The following is a 22,393-nucleotide window of genomic DNA, read 5'->3' as shown; positions in this document are numbered from 1 at the left end:
GCAGTATAATCTCTTGTGACCTCTGAAGAATAGAAGAAGTCTTAGTTTGGAAGGCTGATCTGAATTGAGCGCTTTCTAGTAGATTATTACAAATGTTGTCCCTATATTGGAGAGCAACCTGTTCACCCAGGGTGTCTGACTAACAATTTGATTGATGGACCATAACGATTGGAAGTGGTGAGACCACATGGCCTTAGTGAACAAAGGGAGCTTACATGGGCGGTGACGAGGCAGCTAGCTTCTTAGTCATGGGCCCCAATATGTAGTAACTGTGAAGTAATCTTGTGACCAGTTTCCCCACCTATTTCAAGCCACACCACAATTAACAGAATGCTTGTATCGCTCTCCATCTGAGGCACAGCTGTTATTCCTAAAACAAACATATTTGCATGACTAACTGAAAACAGACAAGGGAATGGTGGAAGCTCCTTGTCACTACAAGAATTCTGAAGAAGTTTCCAGTTCTTCTTGTAGCACTTCAAGGTTGAATGTTTCTTAAATGTTGAATAGCATAAGTTAAACTCCTTGTAGCTTCTGTCACTTCACACCCACCTTCTTGACATCCAGGCTGACCGTGAGGTTTTCCTGGATGCCTGACCTCATATGTGAATGAATTGTAGAGTGTGGGGAAGATGTAGGATTTTCTGCTCTTGGGATACCCATTCACCTCTAAGTCATGGTAGCAGATATGGAATCAGTGGAAAAGGAGAAAATGTATACAGGAAGCCCTGAGGACAATGTGTGAAGAGACTAGTAAGTCCCATCTCTAAGCCTGTATATCTTGAAAAAACAAAAAGTACAAAAGCAGTATTTGCTGAGAGGATAAAAAAGTCTAGGCAAGGCATCCTGACCCTGTAAGTCAGAGTCTTAGGACAAAAGGACATCTCAAGAGAGGCTTGATAATGCAACTCAGTTGGAACATCTGATAATTGTCCATTCCCTTGATATAAGATGGAAACAAATTAAAGACGTTTTTCTGGAAGGGCAGGCCAAACCCTGTGAGCATGGCCCCACCTTGCTGGTTGATAAATGTATTATTCAGTATTGAATCTTTCAAAAATTCACATGCTTGAATCATCCCATTCGTCGAAGTGGGAGTCCCACTGTATTTCAAAAAAGCAGTAAGTAAAAATTTCCATAGGCTATAGTGCTAGCAGAATCACACATATAGCCTATCCATGTCCTTTTGTAAAAAAAGAACCAAACTTGACTTATGACGAATCAGGCTTCAGCACCCTCTAGAATATTTCCCCAAAGAGGCTTATTTCCTCAGAATTTCTGCCACACGTCTTGTGAAGGGAGTCTCCCTGAGCCCTGCTCAGTTTTTTCCTCTTTGGACAACTTTTGTCTTCAGAAGATGTCTGATTCTTCTAGGAAAGGCCTTTTCTGCCCTTGTAAGACCTGTGGCAAGAAGAGGCTGCATGTGGATGATTCACATAAGGACTGTTTATATTGCCCACATCCTGTACATCAGGTAAAAGACTGTACAATATGCCGTACTTTCTCTGCGAAGACCCTTAGAGACAGGGAAGGAAGACTGTTAATCTGGTTACAGGCTAAATCCTGTACTTCTGGTGAGAAGAATGATTCAGAAAGACCTCATATAAGGTCCAGATCTGCTGACCTGGGGCAGCCTGAGAAATCCAGAAAACATCACAAGAACATACAAAGCTCAATTTCCTCTGAGCCATCATCTCCTCGTCGCAAAAAGGAGTCCCGCCACCGTTCTCTTTCATCAGAGCCTTCCACTTCCAGAAAGGTTTCTTTTAAATTCAAGTCGACGACGGCGGTTTCCACAATTTATGATCTCCACCGTCTCGTCGACGTCTGTGAAACAGGTACCAATTCCTTCAGTCAGAGTCACGGATAAGTCACATCCATCGTTAGAGCTGTCAACGAAGGCTGCTCCAGAAAAGACCTCGCCGTTAAAGGGTACGTCGACGAGAACATCAACGGCAAGGGCACCGTCGTCTACACCACTGTCGACAAGAGCATCGTCGTTGACACCATCGTCGACGAGAGCACTGTGGACGACAACAATGTCGACGAGACCGCCGTCGACGACATCACCGTCGACAAGACCGTTGCTGGCGGGAAAATCGTCTCACACCAATTCCGTTGACGGGACCATCGTCATCGACTCCATCGTCTATGCCACTAGTTCCTGTCAGTCAAGGCAGTGTGATCCCCATTTCTTCTGGATCTCCCGACCTTCAAGCCACAGTGAAAATTATGACGGTGTCTAGATCTACTGTTTGTCAGGCAGATACATCACCAAGTAAGGTAACAACTAGACTGGGAGGAGTCAGACGAAGGGCCGTTTGGTGATGCGCACAGCCTATCCCAGTTACATGTCAAATATCAGGAGGAGGATGATGAGGATGAGTACAAACAACAGTATCAGTTTTATTATACTCATCAAAGACGTTAATATGAGCCTTAACACCAGCCAAGAGACACTGTGCAAATGCCTGCCTCTTTAATTCAAGACTTGCAGTCTATGTTACAGGATTATAAGAGGAGGTTTCCAACCGCAGCTGAGACGCAGCCGCCTCTTCTTTCCTCTCCTGCTACACTAAGGAGTATACCTCCACCTCCAGCAACTCCCAGGCTTACACCACGGTCTAAAATTGCCGCCCCTCTCAGAGAGGACGTTTCCTCTTCAGAGGATGAAAGGGAGGAAGGGGAGATTTCAACACCCCAACATCTTAATGATGAATGGGATGAATATTTAGCTCCTACACCATCACGACCACCTCCTCATCCATCAGATTCTCCACCAGTGGATATAGGTGGCTTTCATAATTTGGACAGAGCACCACACGGTTTCATTTGCTGACATCTGTCTCCAGTCAAAATGCTTCCTCCATGACTTTAAAGAACAAGCAAGAAAGTCGGTGAGGGCAATTCCAATCATAGACTTTATTTGGAGTGAAGGCATTAAAATTATGGAAAATCCAGCTACAGTTCCATAGAAGCTGGATAAAAAGTACAAGGCTACACAGGACTCACCAGTATGTTTGACAGGGCATCCAAAGCCAGATTCTGTCATTTCCCAGACCATCCAAAGGCATTCCAAGAATCCATCAACGCCTATATTTACTCCACCAGATAAGGAAGGCAAACGCCTGGACAACGTGGGCAAGAGATTCTCATCCATGTCAGCTATAACTGTCCGTGCAGCCAACTCTCATTCCTGAGGCCAAACAACCTGAGGCACTTACAATACTGCAGGAGGGAGAACGTGCTTCAGAAGAGATAATCGACTGCGCATTAGATATAGCCTCCACGGGCTTCCGGCAGCTTGCGGGAGCAGCTGTACTGCGCCGTCAGGGATGGTTGAAAGCAACCTCTTTCTGGCCAGAGGTCGAGTCCAGGATATTAGACATGCCCTGTGATGGAGAAACTCTCTTCTGCAAGCATATAGATGCCGCCTTACAAGCCATCAAGACTGACACGGACACTGCTCGTTCTCTGGGTACCCTGCAGTACAAGAAGCAACCCTTTCGGGGAGCCAGAGGTAGGGGTTTCTCTAGGTTTCGTGGCTCCTACCATAGGCAGTACCAACAGCCACAATACAGACCGGCCTATCAACAGTCTTATAGACAACCATCCACGACCTCCTACATCAGACAAGGTGGGAGAAGGAAACAGAGCTCTCAAACCCAGGATTAACCTCGCAAGCAATGATCCTTGTCTGGCACCAGCTTCGCTCCCACATTCTACACAATTCCATCAAGTCGGAGCAAACATCTCGAACTATCTACAGAATTGAAAAAAACATGACATCAGACTAATGGGTGCTGGATATAGTGTCTCACGGTCATATGCTGGATGTACAGAAACCACCACACCACCCGCCGGGAAAATCGCACCCACTTCATCTTCACTTACATCAGCAAGAGGTTTTCCTAATGCTCTCCAATGGGGCAATAGACGAGTTCCCTGTGCACCAGAGGGGATTCGGATTCTATTCCCGGTTTTGTCTAATTAGGAAAAAGTCAGGGGAATGGAGACCAATCCTAGACCTCAGAAATTTGAACAAGTTCCTAAGGAAGCAATCCTTTCTTATTATCACACTGTCGGGTATCCTGCACCTTCTAGGCACTGGAGATTACATGACATCATTGGATCTCCAGGATGCCTTTTTTCCACATACCGATACACGCATAGCATCGCAAATATCTCTGCTTCATTGTCTTCGGTGCTCATTATCAGTTCAAAGTTCTCCCGTTCGATTAAAAGTCAGCACCAAGAACCTTCACAAAATGTCTCGCTCCGATAGAAGCTTTCCTTCGCAACAAGGGTTTTCAAGTCTTCCTGTATCTGGACGGCTGGCTGATAAAGGCTCCTACGTCGCAGCTGTCGTCCAAAGCTACCAACGCCTGCCTAGCACTATTTCACAACCTAGGCCTAACAGTAAACTTCAAAAAATCGTAAACTCTTCCAACACGCAAGATAGTCTTTTTGGGTGTGGAACTCGACACCGTCAAAAGCAAGGCTTATCTTTCAAAGGCACGGCAACAGAAGCTGACCAACATGGCTATCACGGTCTCTAAAAGAAAGTCTGTTTCAGTATGAGCGTTCAAATCACTCCTAGGAATGATTTCCTCATCAATCACCTTAGTCCACCCAGCAAGGCTGAAAATGAGGCCATTAGAGGAGGAATTGCAGCTGCAATGGACCCAATCTCAAGGATCCTTTGAGTATTTGATCAATGTTACACCAAGGATGGTGGAGGCTCTGAGGGGGTGGTTCCAGACCGACCATCTCTCTCAGGAATTGACCTTTCTAACCCCAATGACAGATTTCATTATCACAGCGGACCCTTCATTGGAGGGCTGGGGAGGTCATCTGCAAGACATGTGCGTTCAAGGAAAATGCTCAAGCTCGCAGAAGAGACTGCACATAAATTACCTAGTGTTAAAGGTGATATTTCTTACGCTAAAAGCGTTCCTTCTGCGGATTTCAGGATCCTCAGTGTTGGTCCATACAGACAACACAACAAGCAGGGAGGAACAAAATCTCTTTCCCTCTCAAAGAGAAGCTCAATCTCTTTGGGAATGGCTCAATCTTTACAATATCTGTCTGAGAGTGGAATACCTTCCAGGTATCAACAACGCCCTAGAGGACTCTCTCAGCAGGACGGACGACAACTGCCACGAATGGGAACTCGATCAGAGGGAACTGGACAACATCTTTCTATGCTGGGGACGGCCAACCTTGGATCTATTTACCACCAATCAGAACACTAAATGCCAATTATACACCAGTCGATACCCACTCCCAGGGTCTTGGGGGAATGCCCTTTCGATGCAATGGTCTGGGATCTTTGCATACGCTTTTCCCCCCTTCCCATTAATCCCCAGGCTTCTCAAGAAGATGAAATCAGAGGGTTGCAAGCTCATACTCATAGCACCCAAGTGGCCCAGACAGTATTGGTACACAGAACTCCTTCTCCTGCCGGTGGCCAATCCCTTACGACTTCCCAGCAAGCACGACCTTCTAACGAAGAGTCAAGGTCAGATATTTCATCCAGATCCAGCATCTCTCCAATTGCACGCATGGCTCCTGAGTTCCATGAATTCCAGGGCATGAATATTGACGAAGAATGCAAAGTAATTTTGTCCAGAGCACGAGCTGACAGTACAAACAAGACTTACAGACTCAAATGGAAGAGGTTTTGTATCTGGTGCCAACAAAACAATTTGCATCCGTTTAAGGTCTTTCCAGAGCAAATTATATCATACCTTCTTGCTCTATCAAATACTGGGCTCGGACATGCATCAGTTAAGGTCCATTTGGGTGCCATATCATCTTACAGATGCTCTGCGGATACACCCCGTTGGCTCATCCAGGCTAATAAAACAGTTTATGAAGGGCCTGTTTCGCACTTTCCCTCCTGTGCGACCACCTCCTTCTCAATGGCATTTAAACATTGTCCCTTCACAACTAATGAAAGCCCCGTTCGGGCCTATTCACAGAGAGGACCTGAAAAATCTCACATGGAAGGTGGCAACTCTCCTTGCTCTTACGTCCACGAGGAGAGTCTGCGATATACAGGCCTTTACCACTAAGGAACCCTCCCTTATTTTCTCAGACAACTTTTTTTATTTTCAGAACAAACCCAAGATACATCCCTAAGGTACCTTCATCTTTTCACCTGAACGAACCAGTGATATTAAGAACTTTCTTTCCGAATCCATCAACTGTGGCGGAAAAGACTCTCCACAGACTGGATATCAAACGATGCTTGAAGTTCTACCTTCAGCGTGCTAAACAACTCCGGAAGACAGACGAGCTACTAGTCTTCTATAGCCTGGGTCGTCAGGGTACTGGAGTTACCAAAGCAACAATAGCTTTATGGATTGCATCCACCATTCAGTTTTGCCATACAAAGGCTAGAAAACCACTATCCAGCCGTCCGAAGGCACATTCTACAAGAGCAATTTGCACATCACTTGCTCTATTTCAAGAGATCGCCTTGGACAAGATATGTCAAGCTGCAACGTGGAAAACTACACATTCTTTTACGCAGCATTACTGTTTGGAATCAACACAAAGAACTGATTCACTTGTTGGACAGGCGGTCCTGCGTCATCTATTTCATTGAGGTGAAATCTTTACTTGAATGTACATATTTAATTTGATATGTAATGGTTTCTAACTCCTACGCAATTATTGCGTGATATGATTTAATGTATATATGTAGAAATGTGTGTATGTGTATATATATGTATGTATGTATGTGTACATATATGTATGTATGTATGTGTATATATATATATATATATATATATATATATATATATATATATATATATATATATAGATAAAGATTACAATGCTCGCACCCACCATCCACTGGGCCTAGCGGCTATTAGGAGTACTGCTGGCTATTCAGATTCAAGGATGTGAATTTATAAAAGATCCAGTACTGGATAAGAAAACAAGTTACTTACCTGTAACTATAGTTATTCAGTATTGGTATCTTTCACAAATTCACATGTGACCCACCCTCCTCCCTGTGAGGCTCACATTTCCTTTCCATTTCATACTCTTCACTCTAGTGGTAGAAAATCTGAGGGAATGAGCCTCTTTGGGGAATATTCTAGAGGGTGCTGAAGCCTGATTGGTCATAAGTCAAGTTTGGTTCTTTTTTACAAAAACGGACATGGATAGGCTTTATGTGTGATTCTGCTGGCATTATAGCCTAGGGAAAGTTTTCCTTACCGCTTTTTTGATACACCGTGGGACTCCCACTTTGGGGATGATTCAAGCATGTGAATTTATGAAAGATACCAATACTGGATAACTAGTTACAGGTAAATAACTTGTTTTCTTCTTTACAGTATTGTTGAACTGAACAAATGTCTCATTCTTCCTGAACATCAACTTACTGGTATATTTATTTATTAGATAGGAGCTTTATCAATTGATAACTCCTAAATAGGTGGGGTCCATGAGATTTACTTTTAACCAGCCAAGAGGCCAGATTTTCAGAAACATGCTGTTGGGATGGAAAAGTCCTCTGCCTCTGCATGATAATGGACGTATACTCCTGCTGTAAGTGCCCAACTATGCTGTTGTCTGGATCCCTAATGCTGATGTTTTGTTGTAATGGGCAAACATGGATCATGCAGGTGCACCATGACATAGTTCTGTCTCACGGATTGCGGTTTTGTTGGGCCCGGATGTGCGCTGCAAGCACTACCTTCATAGTGGTGGAAGGCTACAGAACATTTCCAGTAGCTAAACAGCACGAGTTTCATGGTGGCAGCATACCGTTTAGTGATCGGTGGGAATGAACTGATCCTTTTGAACCTTTTTAAAGTCCATCTACTGTGTGCTTAACTCCTCCTTGGTCTACATCAGTTAGATGTAAATTGTTGCACAGTGCAGGAGGGTTGACTGCACTGTGTGTATGTGTGACTGGAAGGTTACAGTACAAGTCTAGAGAAGTGCTATGCAGTGTGTTCATGGTGAGTGCATACACAGGGTGTATGTGTACCTCCGAGAAATACAATACATGATGGGTTATGCAGCATTACACAGAGGACACTGGGTTCACTTTTGGGGAGCCCAGGCCTGCCTGGTGAAGACACGAGGAGGTAGGGGAATCCCTGAGACAGATTTGTGTATTGCTGAATTCCTGTGAGCTGGCTGGACACATCACAGGGTGCTCTTTGGTTCAAGTGAGATATCACAAAGAAGGGTCCGGGACATATCTCAGGAAGGGGATGGGACTAATGGGGGGAATAATAAAGAGTAGGGCGCAGAGCCCTGAATTAACTTTTTGATGCACATATTACTATGGCTCACATCAAGGTGTGCACTCTAGACACTCCCATGGCCTGTGTTGTGGGATTATGAGCTTTGGAGTCGCTCCTGCTGTGACAGATGATCTTTCAAGAGAGAGAGGAGAAGTATGTACTTCGAAAGAAGCAGAACCCCAGCATAAAAACTCAAAGGACTCTAAATCACATTTGATGTCTGGAAATGGACTGTAAGATGCAGAGGTTGAGACCCCAAAAATTGTCATTTGCCAAGCAGCCTAATGAGCCATGTAAGATGGAGAAGCTCTGCAAGATTTCTGCCTGTGATCATGACTGGGGGCCAAGGCCTGCTAGTCTCCCTGCTGGGTGAGGGGAAACCATCCAGGGAAAAAAAGACCACCTACTTTAGAGCCTAGAGCATCAGCGCCTGCCTGCTTACCATGACCTGTGTGCCCTGTGAGGAAGAGGAGAGCATTGGAGGGAGGGAACAAGGTCTAGTGGGGGGCCCTGTTGAGTGGACTCTGGGTGTGTGTGTCGGCTGCTGCAATGATTGGGTTGTTGCTCATGCACAGATTCACGCTGGAGACCCCAATAAGCTAAGAGAGGGCCGCCAAGAAGATAGCTGTGAGCAGAGTCCTGTGCAAGGAGAGTAAAAGCCTGTACAGCTGCATTGCTGCAACCCAGTATGCCAAGAGGAGCCGCTGTTGAAGATACTGCCAGATAACGAGGGCTCAGGCCTGTGTGGAATGCTAGCGGTGACCCCATATGCCAGAAGGGACTGCTGTGGTACGCAGAAGTCCAGCATCTTGGTTGATAGTGTGGCGGTAACCCTGTATGCCAGGGGGGCTGCGGGTATCAAGAGTGCTGTGGAGGATTGGGTTGCTGTCTGAGAACTGTGAAGTCGTGACCCATAGGCCACAAGGAAGCATTAAGGATTGCAGCCGAGCTATCCCTGTGAACTGAGAAGGGCACTGTAGGCTCATCGCCACATCACTGGACCGACCATGAGCATCGGAATCCAACCCTCTCGCCCCCATTGGGGATTGCAGAACTCATCTTGCAGGAGGAGCACCGGAGCACCATAGATCATTGTGGAAGGCAGCTGCGTCAGCTCAAGGGAGAGCCTGCGCCTTTCAGGAGCTGCCATGCCTCCTCTGTTCATCCTACTCTCTGAACAGGATCGGAGCCTTTGTGAGTGCCTGTGGACGGGGCACTCTGAAGCACTGCGTGCTGCCTCGCTGCTAGAGCAGGTAAGGCTGATTATGGGCTTATCGGGCCCCAGGGGACTTGCTGCGAAGAGCACTTTTGACTATTTTCTGGACGTGTGAGTTAAGATTTACTAGTGAGCATTCATTCCCCGGATGCAGCCACCATGAATGGGGAATACCCTGACCACATTATGAAGAGCTGGTAGAATTGCCAGTAAAAGACTAGAGCACTAACCTCAAGGGGAATTTGTTATTTTTTATCCATGTCTTAACATCTCTTTGAATGTGTAGTTACAAATAAAATACTTTTTTTTAGTTATAAAAATAAGCATTTGACTGGACACTGTTTTATTGACACTGCTGTGCGCTCTTTAAGTTAAGAGTCGTACTCTCTAGTCTGTATTCACACTCTACCCCCACTCACCAGTCCTTCCTCCAGGAAGCCTTTGACTGGTCAGCCATAACTACTGCTGAGAATCAAGTGCAGAAGGGGTACTTGGACCAGTTGCTTAGGATCCATAGGGTCAGGGTGACTTCAGGAGTGAAAGGCCTCAACCACCACGGTTGGGCCTAGTACTTCCTGCCTGCCCTGTGGTCCGTGAAATGGATTGTGACACATGCCATACAGGAATGGAACTCTTGTTTATTCATGCTGTATGGCAATAAAAGCCAGGGAAGGAGAAGGATTGTAATAGGGAAAGGAGACTTCAATAAAAGGGAATTCAATCTTTATTTGTTGAAGAATGTAGAGAAAAGGGGTGGTTAAAATTAACAGTTAAAGTGAGAACTAAATGAGATGGCTTTTGACGAACTGGGACAATGTTTTCTGGGCAGCACCGATTGCAGAGTAATTTTCAGTGTAAGGGCACAACCCCAGAAAACACAGAGAAATCATATTTGAATCTCTTTGGTTCTAGTTGAAAAATATCTTTACTCCTGAGGTTTTTGTCACCAGTGGATGTATTGAGGACAGAATTGGGGGCATACAGTGTTGATGTTTGAGGGCTTTGAAAAAGAAGCAAGTGAGCTGAAACTTGTTACCTTCAGAATTAATCACTGCAGGTCTCGGAGTATTGGAGTAATATTGCCATATTCTTTGAAGCCAGACCAGCCTAGCCACTGATTGTAGGAGAGTTTTCAGTTGCGCATGTAGTTTTAGGTTCCTCCAATAGTTCCAGAGTTTATTTTGGATATTATAGTATCTTGAGTAATGACCAGGGAATCTGTTTGGCTTGGCAGGACGTTGAGTTTTGTTGAAGAGATGATGCTTTTCTGGCTAATTTCACTGTTTGTTCAAAGTGGTTTTCCATGGAGAGATTCGAGTAATCCCGGAAAACAGTTGATTTAAATTCTACAGTAAAATTGTGAGGAAAATTTGCCAGTGTTTAGTTCAGTAAACCAAATTGTATTGAAGCTTTGGTGATGTTCACTGGAAAGGAGGATGGAGAAGGAAGTAAATCTTCTGGATTTTGCTTAATAGCATACATTTTTGAATATTTATTTGCTGTGTTTGAGAGTGAGGATGTCTGCAGAGGTGGCAGTCGTAAGGTATGTTTGTGTTTCTACAGCATATTGGTGGATGGACTCACCTGACTTCTGTATGACAGCAGCTCCATGTACATGTTGAATATTGTTGTGGCCAAATAGAGCTTTGTGGTACTACACGTGAAAAGCATCTGGGTCAACATAGGTTATTGCTCAGACTTACAAATGTTTTTGGTTGGTGAAGTATAAGGTAAATCAACTCGGAACATTTCCCTAGAATCTCATACGAGTATCAAAGATATTGACAAGCTATTGATATGTCAACGACCACAGGGCCTGAGAAGGATATGAAGGAGCCTTCTCATTATCCAACAGATAGTAAATGTCATCCAAAATTTTTAGTGGTGGTCATTTCATTGGTCTCAGCTTATACAGAAATCACAATGGTATGTTGTCAGTTGAAATTTTTTATGAACTTTGAAGGCTGGATGATGACATATTTTTTAGAGACTTTCGGAAGCCAAGGGATCTATAAGTGATGGTAGTTCAATTTGCTTTTTATTAACTGTGTGATTTGACCAATTTTTCTAGTCAATGAAAATCATGTTTGGGGGGAGATAAGCATTAAATTCCAGGATTTAAAGAACTAGAAATGAATTTTGGCTAGGCTGATGGGGGTCGTCAGAGTAAAAAGTGGGATACTATATAGGATCAGTTCTGACTTTTGGCCTTAGCGGTGTTGTAATATTTCGTTCTTGTACTGGAGACGTTTTGGGGCAGTTGTCCTTGCATTTCTGTTCTTACTTTGATAGTACTTGTTGGGTTTGCGGTTTGGTGTTACTCTTTACAAATTGCAAGGGTTATTTCGGTCAGGTTTATACTTTTACTGGCTTTTTTGTAACTTGGTGTTCTGAGCAGCTTGTTTATTCCCCATGTTCCTCAATAGTTATGAAAGCCTTTCATTAGTGATTAATTTCATCTGAGAACCATGAAGTATGTTTCTTCTGTGCACTTTACCTTACTTTAAATTGAACAATTTTGCCAGCAGTTTCCCAGATGGATTTGTTGTATTGCTTCACTGTTGAATGTATGACTGAGATTCATTTACTACTAAGCATGGATTTGCTGAGTGATAGAGGAAGTGCTTGTGAAGTAACTAGTTTAGAGTGAATAATTTAGAGTGTCTGTCACATGAGTTAACAGTTCTAATTAGGCAGATCTTGCTATGATGAATCATTTATTGAATTTAGCGAAGAAGCTAATACTGTTATATAGCCATTTGTATGAGTAGTAGACTTTCTGAATGATTGAGTCATTAAATGGTAAGAATTACTTTACTTCGTTTTAAAGATTATTCAGAATCAGCAAGTGACAAAAAATAACTGTATCTGTAATATCCCTGACCTGTGCAGTCAATTTGTGTAATAAAATCATTTCACCCAATGTTGTGCTGCATAATAAGATAAGAGGATTACCTGACTCTTTGGGGGCTCATCTTTGCACAAACAGTGTGGCAGTTGGCGTTGCAACATGTCATAGCTCGAGCTTGAATTTGATTATAGAAACACCATGCTCTTTTCCCAGTAAGACAATACAGCAACTTCGGGCCTAAAGAGATTTCTATAGGATTGGAAGATGGTGATTCTGGACTGAGTACCTCAGATCCCTCAAATGATGAAGTGTGTAGATATATGGAGATTAGTGCCCCATCAGGTCACTGTGAAGTCCCTAGTTTGCCATTAAATCACCAGAGGCTAGCAATGGGAATATATGTTGAACTTTGAAAGCTTATGGATATGATTAACGTCTTAGTGTTCTTCTTCTGATTAATTACTATTCAAATGCCTCCATTAGTTTGGGAACCAGTGAGACAATGGAATGAACTCCTGGACTCTGTTCCTCCACCTGCACTTGCTTGATTGCTCTTTTTTCTGGAGATTGTCAGTTCCCATTACCAGAGCTGCTTTCCTCACTGTAGCTACTGCTATGGTGTCTTTATTGCCTTTGAGTCTTGGGGTTGGGAAGAAAAGCTTCCAGGCTAAGAGGAGGTGATGGCTGACCTGTAACCCTGGGGCATCATAGACAGGAATGCCAATTTTTAGGAGGAGTGAAAGCATTGCCTTTTGTTTCTGAATGGACTGGCCATGTGTACTTTGTGTTCTTTCACCTCCAGCTGGTCAGCAAAAAAAGCACCCCCTGTAAAGGCAGTTTCTGGATCACCAATACTTGGGAGGCACTGATGTGCTAGTTCCAAAAGTAATTTTGGTAGTGTAGTTCTACAAAACTCCCTGTGGCCTAGGTAAAACTCTTCCTTTCATCAAATGCAAGTTTAAAAAAAAAAAAAAAAAAAAAAACATTCTCAACCCTTAGTAGTCTTAAACCATGCTGTCCGAATGTCATTGCCCTACCCCACCCACTGGCAATTCTCAAATCGCTACCTCCCACTAACACAAGTTTTTTTTTTTTTTTTTTTAAATTATTCAATAAAACACACTTTCTTCGCATAGATATATATACATTCTGTCTTGTCATACAGTATAACATATCTGTATTACTTGGAATAAATCTGAAACCATATTAAAAAGTGAGAAAAAAAAGAGAAGAAAAAAGTTTTTAAAAAAAGAACAAACCTAAGCATTCATATTATCAATCAGCGACAAGAGGGGACTATCATACTTTCTAAGCATAGAAGTGAAATCCTGAGCTCCATCTTTATTCATGTATCACACCCACCTAACAATGAGACTAAACAATAATAGTTTGTGAGTAGTACCTTCATCTTCCTGATGGTCATTCGTTTGTAAGCACTGTAGAGTATTAATGTGGGTACACTCCATTACAGATATGTTATTATATTTTTTAAAGTGGTTGTCTACCCTAGGGTATCTTGGTGTTGCCTTGAGAAGAGAGGTAGCTTAGATTGGGCTATGTATGCAGAGAGAGAATATGGGATTAAAGACTAGAGATCCATGTTATAAAAACCTGTGTTGAGGCCCTTCCTAAAGTGTAGGATATTGGACAAAATCTTCAGCTGGTGAGGAAGAACATTCCACAGTTTGGCTGTCAAAGCTTTTTCCTCCCCAAAAGGTTTTTTGTATTTTTTTATTTAGGGACAATTAAATTGTTTGCTGACGAGGAATGTAATCCTCTGTTAGGAATGTACTAAGAGAATATTTGATTTAGATACTATGGGCCAATTTATGTAATACTTTAAATGTAATGCACAGGACCTGAAAGGCTATCCTTTTCTTAAAGGGTAGCCAGTGAAGCTCTTTAGAAGCAAAGGATGCTGATTGGTATTTGAGAAAACCAAACAGAAGCCGAGCTGCAGCATTTTGTAGAATCTGTAATCTGGACAAAAGGTTTTGTTGCATATTGATCTTCAGCACGTTGCAGTAGTCTAATTTGGATAGGACTAGTGCTGTAACAGCTGTTTTTCGGAGGTTGGATAAAATAAAAGGAAGAATTTTCCTGTTTACTTTTAGTGTGTAAAAGACAGAAGAATCTATTTGATTGATCTTGCTGTTAAAGGTCAGCCTATTGTTAAAGTTAACAACAAGATGCCTTACGTTTTCCACTGGGTTAGGTAGGGCGCCCATATTTTGGGACCACCAACTGGGGGACCAGAAATAAGTATTTTTTTCAAAGAGGAGAATTTCTGTCTTTCAGATAATTTTTGTTCATCCAGTCTCCAATGCGTGTCATACAGTTCTGAAGGTTAATGGCTTTATGGTCTAGTTTGCCTGAGATCGAGACCATGATTTGGATGTCATCAGTGATTTTACCAGTTTGGTCAAAGGGGTGATATATAGATTAAAAAGAGTGGACTAAGTGATGCCCTTTGAGGGACTATACATGGAAGGGTAAAAAGATTCGGTACGTACTCACCCATTGCTGCACATTGCTTATGTTGGAACAAGAAAGATGTTAGGAAAGCAATGGCAGATCCTCTGATTCCCAAAGAAAAGAGACAGCCAATCAATTTTATGACTGACCCTGTCAAATGCTGCTGAGAGGTTTAATAGTAATGGGGCTGCATCTCCCCTATCTAAGGACGCTCTTATGTTGTCGGAGGCAACAATGAGAGCGGTCTATGTGCGGTGTTAGCTTCTAAAGCCAAATTGTTTGTCACTGAGAAGATGGTTTGCACTGATGTAGGCCATCAGTTTTTGATTTACTGCCTTATCTATATTTTTTTCCTGGAAGTGGCAACCAGTATATTGACTGATAATTACTGGGATCAGTGGGCAGGAAATTGTTTTTTTTAATTTGTTTTTATTAGAGGTAGGATGGAGACTTTTTTTCAGACTTTTGGAAAGCATCCAAAGTGAAGCATATCATTGAAGATATTGGACAGTTGCTCTGAAATAATTTCAGGTGTTTGTTTAAGAATTTTTGGAGGGCAGGGATCTTCAAGAGAGACAGATTTTGTGGATTTGATTAGTTGATGTACGGGTTAATGGAAAAAACTGGTTAATGACTCCTGGTCAGTTAGTAAGGGGCTTTTCTCTGATCGATTAGAGATCTCTACTTGATTTGCCATGAAGATTAAATAAACATCCTCGACCTTGGACTGGAAAAAAAATGGACAATATGTTAGAGAAGGATTGACTGGCATTAGGGTTTCTTCTTCTCGGGTAAGCTTGAGAGCAGTTTAACAGTTATAAAAAAAAGTACTTTAACAGAGTTTTTCGGCGTTTCAATTCTTTGGGAGAAGAAGGATGATTTTCTTAAAAAATCATGAGTTTGTAGTCATTTAGTGACTTTTTGTAGAGATCTTTGTCAGTGAAATTGTAATGATGTCTCCAGCGTCGTTTTAGTTTATGACACAATTGTTTTTGCAGTTTAAGCCCTTCCAAAAACAAGGGTTCGGAGTATGCCTGTCTTATTTGTTGCTTTTTTAAAGGAACTAGTTGGTAAGTGTGTTGTTTATCCAAAAGTGATAATTAGCGACCTTTTGAACCAGATTGTTTGTCAGGGTCAGTATTGAATTAGAAAGTGCAGATTTAGGCCCTCATTATGACTTTGGCGATCCTTTAACAGGCCGAAGCCGCTGCAAACACAAGACCGCCAGCATTGGAGGTCTTTTGCCTGTCATAATAGCAGTGTTCCACTGGGCCCGCTGGCCCAGCGGAACACTCACCATAACATTGACGCCGGCTCATAAATGAGCCGGCGGCAATGTTGTGGTGCGTCGGATGCGACAATACCCCTCGCGCATTTCACTTCCTGTAGTTCGAGCAGTGAAATGCGCGATGTGGGTGTGCATTGGGGCCCCTGCACTGCATATGCCAAGTGCATAGGCAGCGCAGGGGACCCCCATTCCACCAGCCTTTCCATGGCGGTGTTTACTTCCATGGAAAGGCTGGTGGGTGAGGACTCATAATCCCCAGGGCAACGTTACTTGCAGCGCTGCCCTGCCGGATTACACCTGCCGGGACTGCCAGGCTGCAGACTGGCTGCAGCCTGGCGGTGTCGACGGATGGACCGTGGCAGCTCCGACAATGTCATAATGGGGCAGTCGGACTGCCCTGTCTGCGGCGTTCCGACCGCCATCGCGTAATGAGTCCCTTAATGTTTAAAGAAAGATAAACAAATAGAAAGATCGAGGTCTGAGGCCCACTCCGTATGGCACTGCTAAAGTGCGATGGAGCCAGGCAACTCCACAAAATTCACACTCTAGTGCGTACAAGGAAATGAAGAAGTGAGAAAGCTGTAGTCCGCATCTTACCTCCGTTGCAAGACTGTGTGGACGAGCTGAGACGATGTTTTTGTAGCTTGTCGTAAAGAAAGTGGCGTGTCGTGGGGGGGCGTGTTGACACAGTGCTGAAGCACAAACTTAAAACACTGCATTGGTGAAAATGAAAATCCTACTAAAGGTCCAGCAACACCTCATGGCCTACCGCAGGCTATCCTGCAGTTGTCCACTACTGGTAAAGCAAGATAAACTAAAATAATAAGGATTAAAACTAGGAACACATAAAACAAATAGAAAGATAGAAAGATCGAGGGCTGAGGCCCACTCAGTATGGTGCTGCTAAAGCTAAAGAGCGGTGGAGCCAGCCAGCTCTAAAAAAAATAAATAAATAAAAAAAAAAAAAAAACTTGCACTGTGTGCATACAAGGAAATCAGGAAGTGAGAGTGAGAAATCTGCACAGATGCGCTGAGCCAATGTTTTTGTAGTTTGTCATCAAGAAAGGGGCAGATTGACACAGCGCTGAAGTCTAAACTTAAAACAGTGCATGGGTAAAAATGAAATTCCTAACAAGGGTCCAGCAACCCCTTGTGGGCTACTGCAGGCTCCCCTTCACGTGTCCACTACTGGTAAAGAAAGATAAACTGAAATAAAAAGGATTAAAACTGGGAACACTTAAAACAAATAGAACGTTTGAGGGCTGAGGCCTACTCAATATGGCATTGCTAAAGCGAGGTGGAGCCATGCAACTCCATAAAAACTCACACTCTACTGCATACAAGGAAATCAGGAAGTGAGAAAGCCGTAGTCCGCACCTTACCTCTGGTGCAAGGCCAGATATTCAGATCCAGACACCGCAGTTGATTCATTTTTATTCAGGCACCCACCATCATCTTTTTTCTGAGTGGTCAAACAGGTACGTTGCTAATGTTTATTCTTAACAGATTAGTGACCCCAATCCGGCCCCCATGCTGTCTTTGTACTCACACCAGTTGTTTGTCAGGCTACTAATAATTCCTTTGATAAAAAAAAAAAAGAAAAAAAAAGGTAATTATTTTCTTCCTGTGGACTTTTAAAGAACTTCATACATGTCACTCGAGTTCAGGTCTTCCTTAAGAGTAGAACACTTCTTAGAAACATGGCTAACACATTCTCTTGAAATCCAAACTTCTGGAACCAACTAAATATAGGCTTTCGGACAGATCATAATACTGAGGTAGCATAAGTATATGTTAGAAATTGGGTTTCTGGTTAGCAGAGGTATGCACCCTGTCCAAGCAGGAATCACAATCCTAGTCAGGGTAAGTCAGTTACATGCCACAAATTAACCTGTGTTCTTCCTCTGATAGCTTGACACAGAATAGGCAGGCTTACCTTAAGAGGCAATGTGTAAAGTATTCCTGCAAAGCCTCAAATAGTAACACAGTGAAAACACCACAAAAATACTCCATGCCATTTTAGAACAATAAAATCTATTTTTATGAATAAAACAAGACCAGAATAACATTGTTGTAGTGCTTAGAAGCTTAAAGCACCAACCAGGGCCATCTGGTCGCGCTAGACTGGGTCAAATCTGAAACGTAAGGGTGACCGTGATGGAGCGTGGGTCAGATACAGGGACGAGCCTTGGCCCACTGAAACAATACCTTGGTTCGGATTTGCGTTGACATCAAGAACAAGATGCGAAGGGCAAATGAGGCGATGCGTTGGCGTCGATCCCTAAGATGTAAGTGATGCGTCGGCTGTGATCCGTGCAAAATCGAAGATGCATCTGGAATGGAGTCCAGTCAGCAATGTGGTGCTTCTGATCCTCGCAGCAATGGTGATCTGCTGGCATGGACGGTGATGCGGTGTCCTTGCAGCAGCGATGATGCGTTGGCATCAATAGAGGTTCACCTTTTCGGATTGGTGCAACGGCATCAATGAGCAGGTTCTGGCAGTTGAAACACTTTATACCCACTTCCAAGGGCTCAGGACAGGACTGGCACCACTTGGCAGGGCAACCATCACAAATATATAGAATACAATAACCAGATAGTCTTCAATCTTTACAGTTATGTCATATTGTCAAATTGCAACCGGGTAAACAATCAAATATATCCCACTTGATCGGTTCCCACATTCTCTTTAACTTAGATCGATTTGGGTCTTTTTCAATTATTGCAAACTCAAACTCACACAGAAATATAAACTCCCACCACCATGATACTGAACCTGGCACTTCCTTTTGCAACCAGGTTCGGGCAATCACTAATCTTGTAGAGGTCACAGCAAAATAAAAAACACACCAGCAGCCTTTGCCAGGACATCTAGGACATGTCCAAACTAAACAGTTTTTGCAGACGGGATGATTTTAGACTTACACATGTGGCATATCAATACAAATACTTTGTGTGAGAATGGTATAATAGAGCCACATTGTGCAAAAATATGAACTGTATCAACATCGAGTGTATCACAACAAAAACAACCAGATGCTTCCCTCAGGCCCCACTTATACAGCTTGAGTGACAAATCAACTCCTTCTCAATTAGGAATTACAGCTTATTAAATGTAATAAGGAATTTCCAATGTTAATTTATGAGAGGGGTAGGTCTCATAGTAGTGAAAAACAAATTTGGGAGTTTTTAACTACCAGGACATGTCAAACCTAAATGTCTACGTCCTGCCTAATAATTACATAGCACCCTGCCCTATGGGCTACCTAGGGCCTACCTTAGGGCTGATTTATATGTAATTAAAGTGGGGGGGGGGTTAAGGCTTTGAAAGGAGTTTTAAATGCCAAGACGACATGGCAGCGTAAGCTGCACATACAGGCTCTGCAGTGGCAGGCCTGAGACATGTTTAAGGGCTACTTGAGTGGGTGGCACGAGCGGTGCTGCAGTCCCACTTGTAGCCCTTAATTTACAGGCCCTGGCCATTGGCAGTGCAACATATAACTTATGGAAGTATCCTGGGACCCCTCATCACCACTCTATCTTTGAACCTATTTAACATTATTGTTAACAGGCTCTGAACCTCAAACATCATTTTAACAGAGCCTCCAAGGAATTCAAGGAAGTAGATGAAATGTTTGAACAAAAAATTAGTAGAACATAGTTTTCTGTTGTTCCTGACTAGTTGAACCTTTGCCTATAATAATAGTTCTACATCATGGGTAAATTTCTACAGCCATACAAAAACAATCCATCTTATCAATTTAGGAGATGAATTTGGAGTGCTCGTGTACCCCCAAATGTTCAATTTGGATGGCTCCCAGAAAATACAGTATGGCGGTGGCCTTCTCTGTTAGTGCTTATAAACCCAAGAGTGCAGTGCCACCTTTTCCAAAGCAAAGACTCTTCTTGACCTTCCTTTTCTTTTTGGAATGGTGAGGGATTCTTCTTGAGTGTGAGGAGTTATTCAAAAGTTTAGGAACTTGAGGAAGGTGCTCATGATTAAGAACTGATTGAAGAAGAGAGATACCCAGCATACTGTTTTTGCTGGGAGCCCTTTTATGTAAACATTTTAAGGCATATAAATCACTCCAAATCCATCTCCCAAATTTGGAGGATGGGATAGTCATTTATGGCACTAGAAATATGCCAGTGATGGAAAATAAACTTTATTTTCTCCAGTAGCCTTGACACACGAAGCAGAAGTCTTTTTTAGTTGACTGTGGCACTGCACTCTGACATAATATTTGTTGTATGGACATCACCTACGTATTCTTATTCTCAACCTTCCCTCTGGGTTCGTTAAAGCAAAGATTTGATGAATCCAAGCTTGGCACTAAACCTCCACAAATTCCTCACTGTGGGTTCCTAGTGAGGATTTATTAGGTGGCAGTTCCAACTGAAGAAATATTTCCAGTATATCGAGACCAATATCTACTTCGTTCCTCAGGCTTAGTGCATTTTAGAACTGACACCACCTAGTGAAGCGACTTGAGACCCAACACATCTGACCACAGACGTTCATGGTACTCTTATGGCAAGGCGCTCAGTTGACTTTAAGCACTTTTTACATATGAGGAACTTTAGGTTGGCTTACATTGTCTGAAGAAGTGCAGCTACAATTTCCCTATTTGTATAAGTTATTTTCAGGACTGCTGTAATGGTGAGGCAAGTATATATTATGATAATATCTTACTTGTAGTAAAGAGCTGCTTCTTAAATGTAATTGGCTACAGCCACTGCTTCTACAGGGCAGGACTATGGCATTGGCAGCAAGACGGTGAAGTGGCAAGAACAGAAGGAATTGCCAGTAGTTTTACTGATAGGAATGTGCGCTAATGAAAGCTGCACTATGTGCAATTGTGAATCACAGCATTTGGGATTTTATGTAAAGCTTATTTATCTTTACCTTTCTCAGGTACCAAAGCCAGAACCTGTTGTCCAGAAGACTATTTCAGACCCAAAAGAGATTTTGGTGGACCCTGCACCAACTCTGCAGTCACTAAAGGTAAATGATTAGCATTAATGTTTAAGTTTTGAGTCACACAACTGTTCTGTATTGTGTGCATTTGCATTACAAGGTATATTACAGCTGCTCTGAACTCTCCTGCAGCATCACTAATGGCAATTTTCTGGAGCTTGGAGCCAAAAGGTTAATTTTTACAGGTTTCACCCTGTTGAATAGACCTCTCAAGGCAATACTTTTTTGATAATAAGCAATGCTGCTGGTTGGTGTTTATTGCCCTTTGGAGACCAGTCAGTGGAGGATGCCAAGGTCATTCTCACACAGCTGAAGTCCAAAGTCTGGCTTGGCACAAACGTTTTGTGAACGAGGTTTAGTGCGTGGCTGTTCAAGCCTAATCAATCCCAGACTGATTTCTGCCATTTGACTGGATGTGTCAAATCTTCTGAGGGTGGAAGAGATCAGAAAATGTTCACAACAACTTAGTTTCGTCTCTCTTCCTGCTCCAAGTGATCATCAGTGCCACCAACTGATTAGACCCTGTCAAGAAATTCTCTTATAACATAGAAAGGCTTCATTGGTGAAGGAAGTGTCTGCTCACATAAATTATTGTCTTTCCTTAAAGGCTGATGGGAATCTTATCACCATTTATCTCGAGATTATCTCTGCAATAACAAGGTTTCTCCTATTGTGTACTCTAGGTAGCTCTTTTCAGTAAGGTGGTGAGTCGCATAATGGTCTCTGCAGCAAGACGAGGTGTACGCTATGGTAAATTATAAAATATAATCCTCTGAAGCAGTGAGAAGGAAGCACAAATTGATGAAGGCTTTTAGTGGTAGAAAGCGTAGGATACAATAGGTGAAGCTTACGCTTTCTGGAAATTAGCAGTGGGTGCTGGTAAGAGTGGGTCCATGAATACTCCTTTAAACACAGTAATTTCTAATGATAGCTTGGTGGATCACTTCAATAATTTGTATAGGTATCTGAACCAGAAAGCATCCTAGGGTCTACTGTAACGACACTGAAGATCAACCGCTTCTAACAGAAGTGTTAAAAGCTTTCAAGGACAGCCCTGCAAACAAATTCAGGTCCTGGTGGAGTCTCCTTAACATTTACAAGGCTAATCCTCTTAATCTTTGGACATCGATCGTGACAGTGGCACCGAGTGCATTTTCAGCAACATTGGATCTGTCTTTCATCATTCCCTCTTTAACAATGGAGATGGGGGTCTTTGGGTTTACAGGCCAGTATCCCTACTCGAGAAGTCGCTTAAAACTTTGCGGGGAATGCCACTATGTTGTCTGCAACAATGTGCCAGAGCTATTGTACA

At 42.9% G+C, this 22,393-nt stretch overlaps 1 protein-coding gene across 2 annotated transcripts in view; it reads left to right on the top strand.

Annotated features, from left to right (window-relative positions):
* LETM2 (leucine zipper and EF-hand containing transmembrane protein 2) overlaps positions 1-22,393 on the top strand; it is a 164,473-nt gene that overhangs the window by 96,211 nt on the left and 45,869 nt on the right. For both annotated transcript variants that reach the window (XM_069214016.1, XM_069214017.1), the window contains exon 10: positions 21,019-21,108. In XM_069214016.1, coding sequence (XP_069070117.1) covers positions 21,019-21,108 — 90 coding nt within the window. The remainder of the gene's footprint in view (positions 1-21,018; positions 21,109-22,393) is intronic.

This window comes from Pleurodeles waltl, chromosome 11 (assembly GCF_031143425.1).
Source record: "Pleurodeles waltl isolate 20211129_DDA chromosome 11, aPleWal1.hap1.20221129, whole genome shotgun sequence".
NCBI classification, from domain to species: Eukaryota; Metazoa; Chordata; class Amphibia; order Caudata; family Salamandridae; genus Pleurodeles; species Pleurodeles waltl.
The sequence above is the reverse complement of the archived record's forward strand: the minus strand, read 5'-3'. Positions and strand labels throughout refer to the sequence as shown.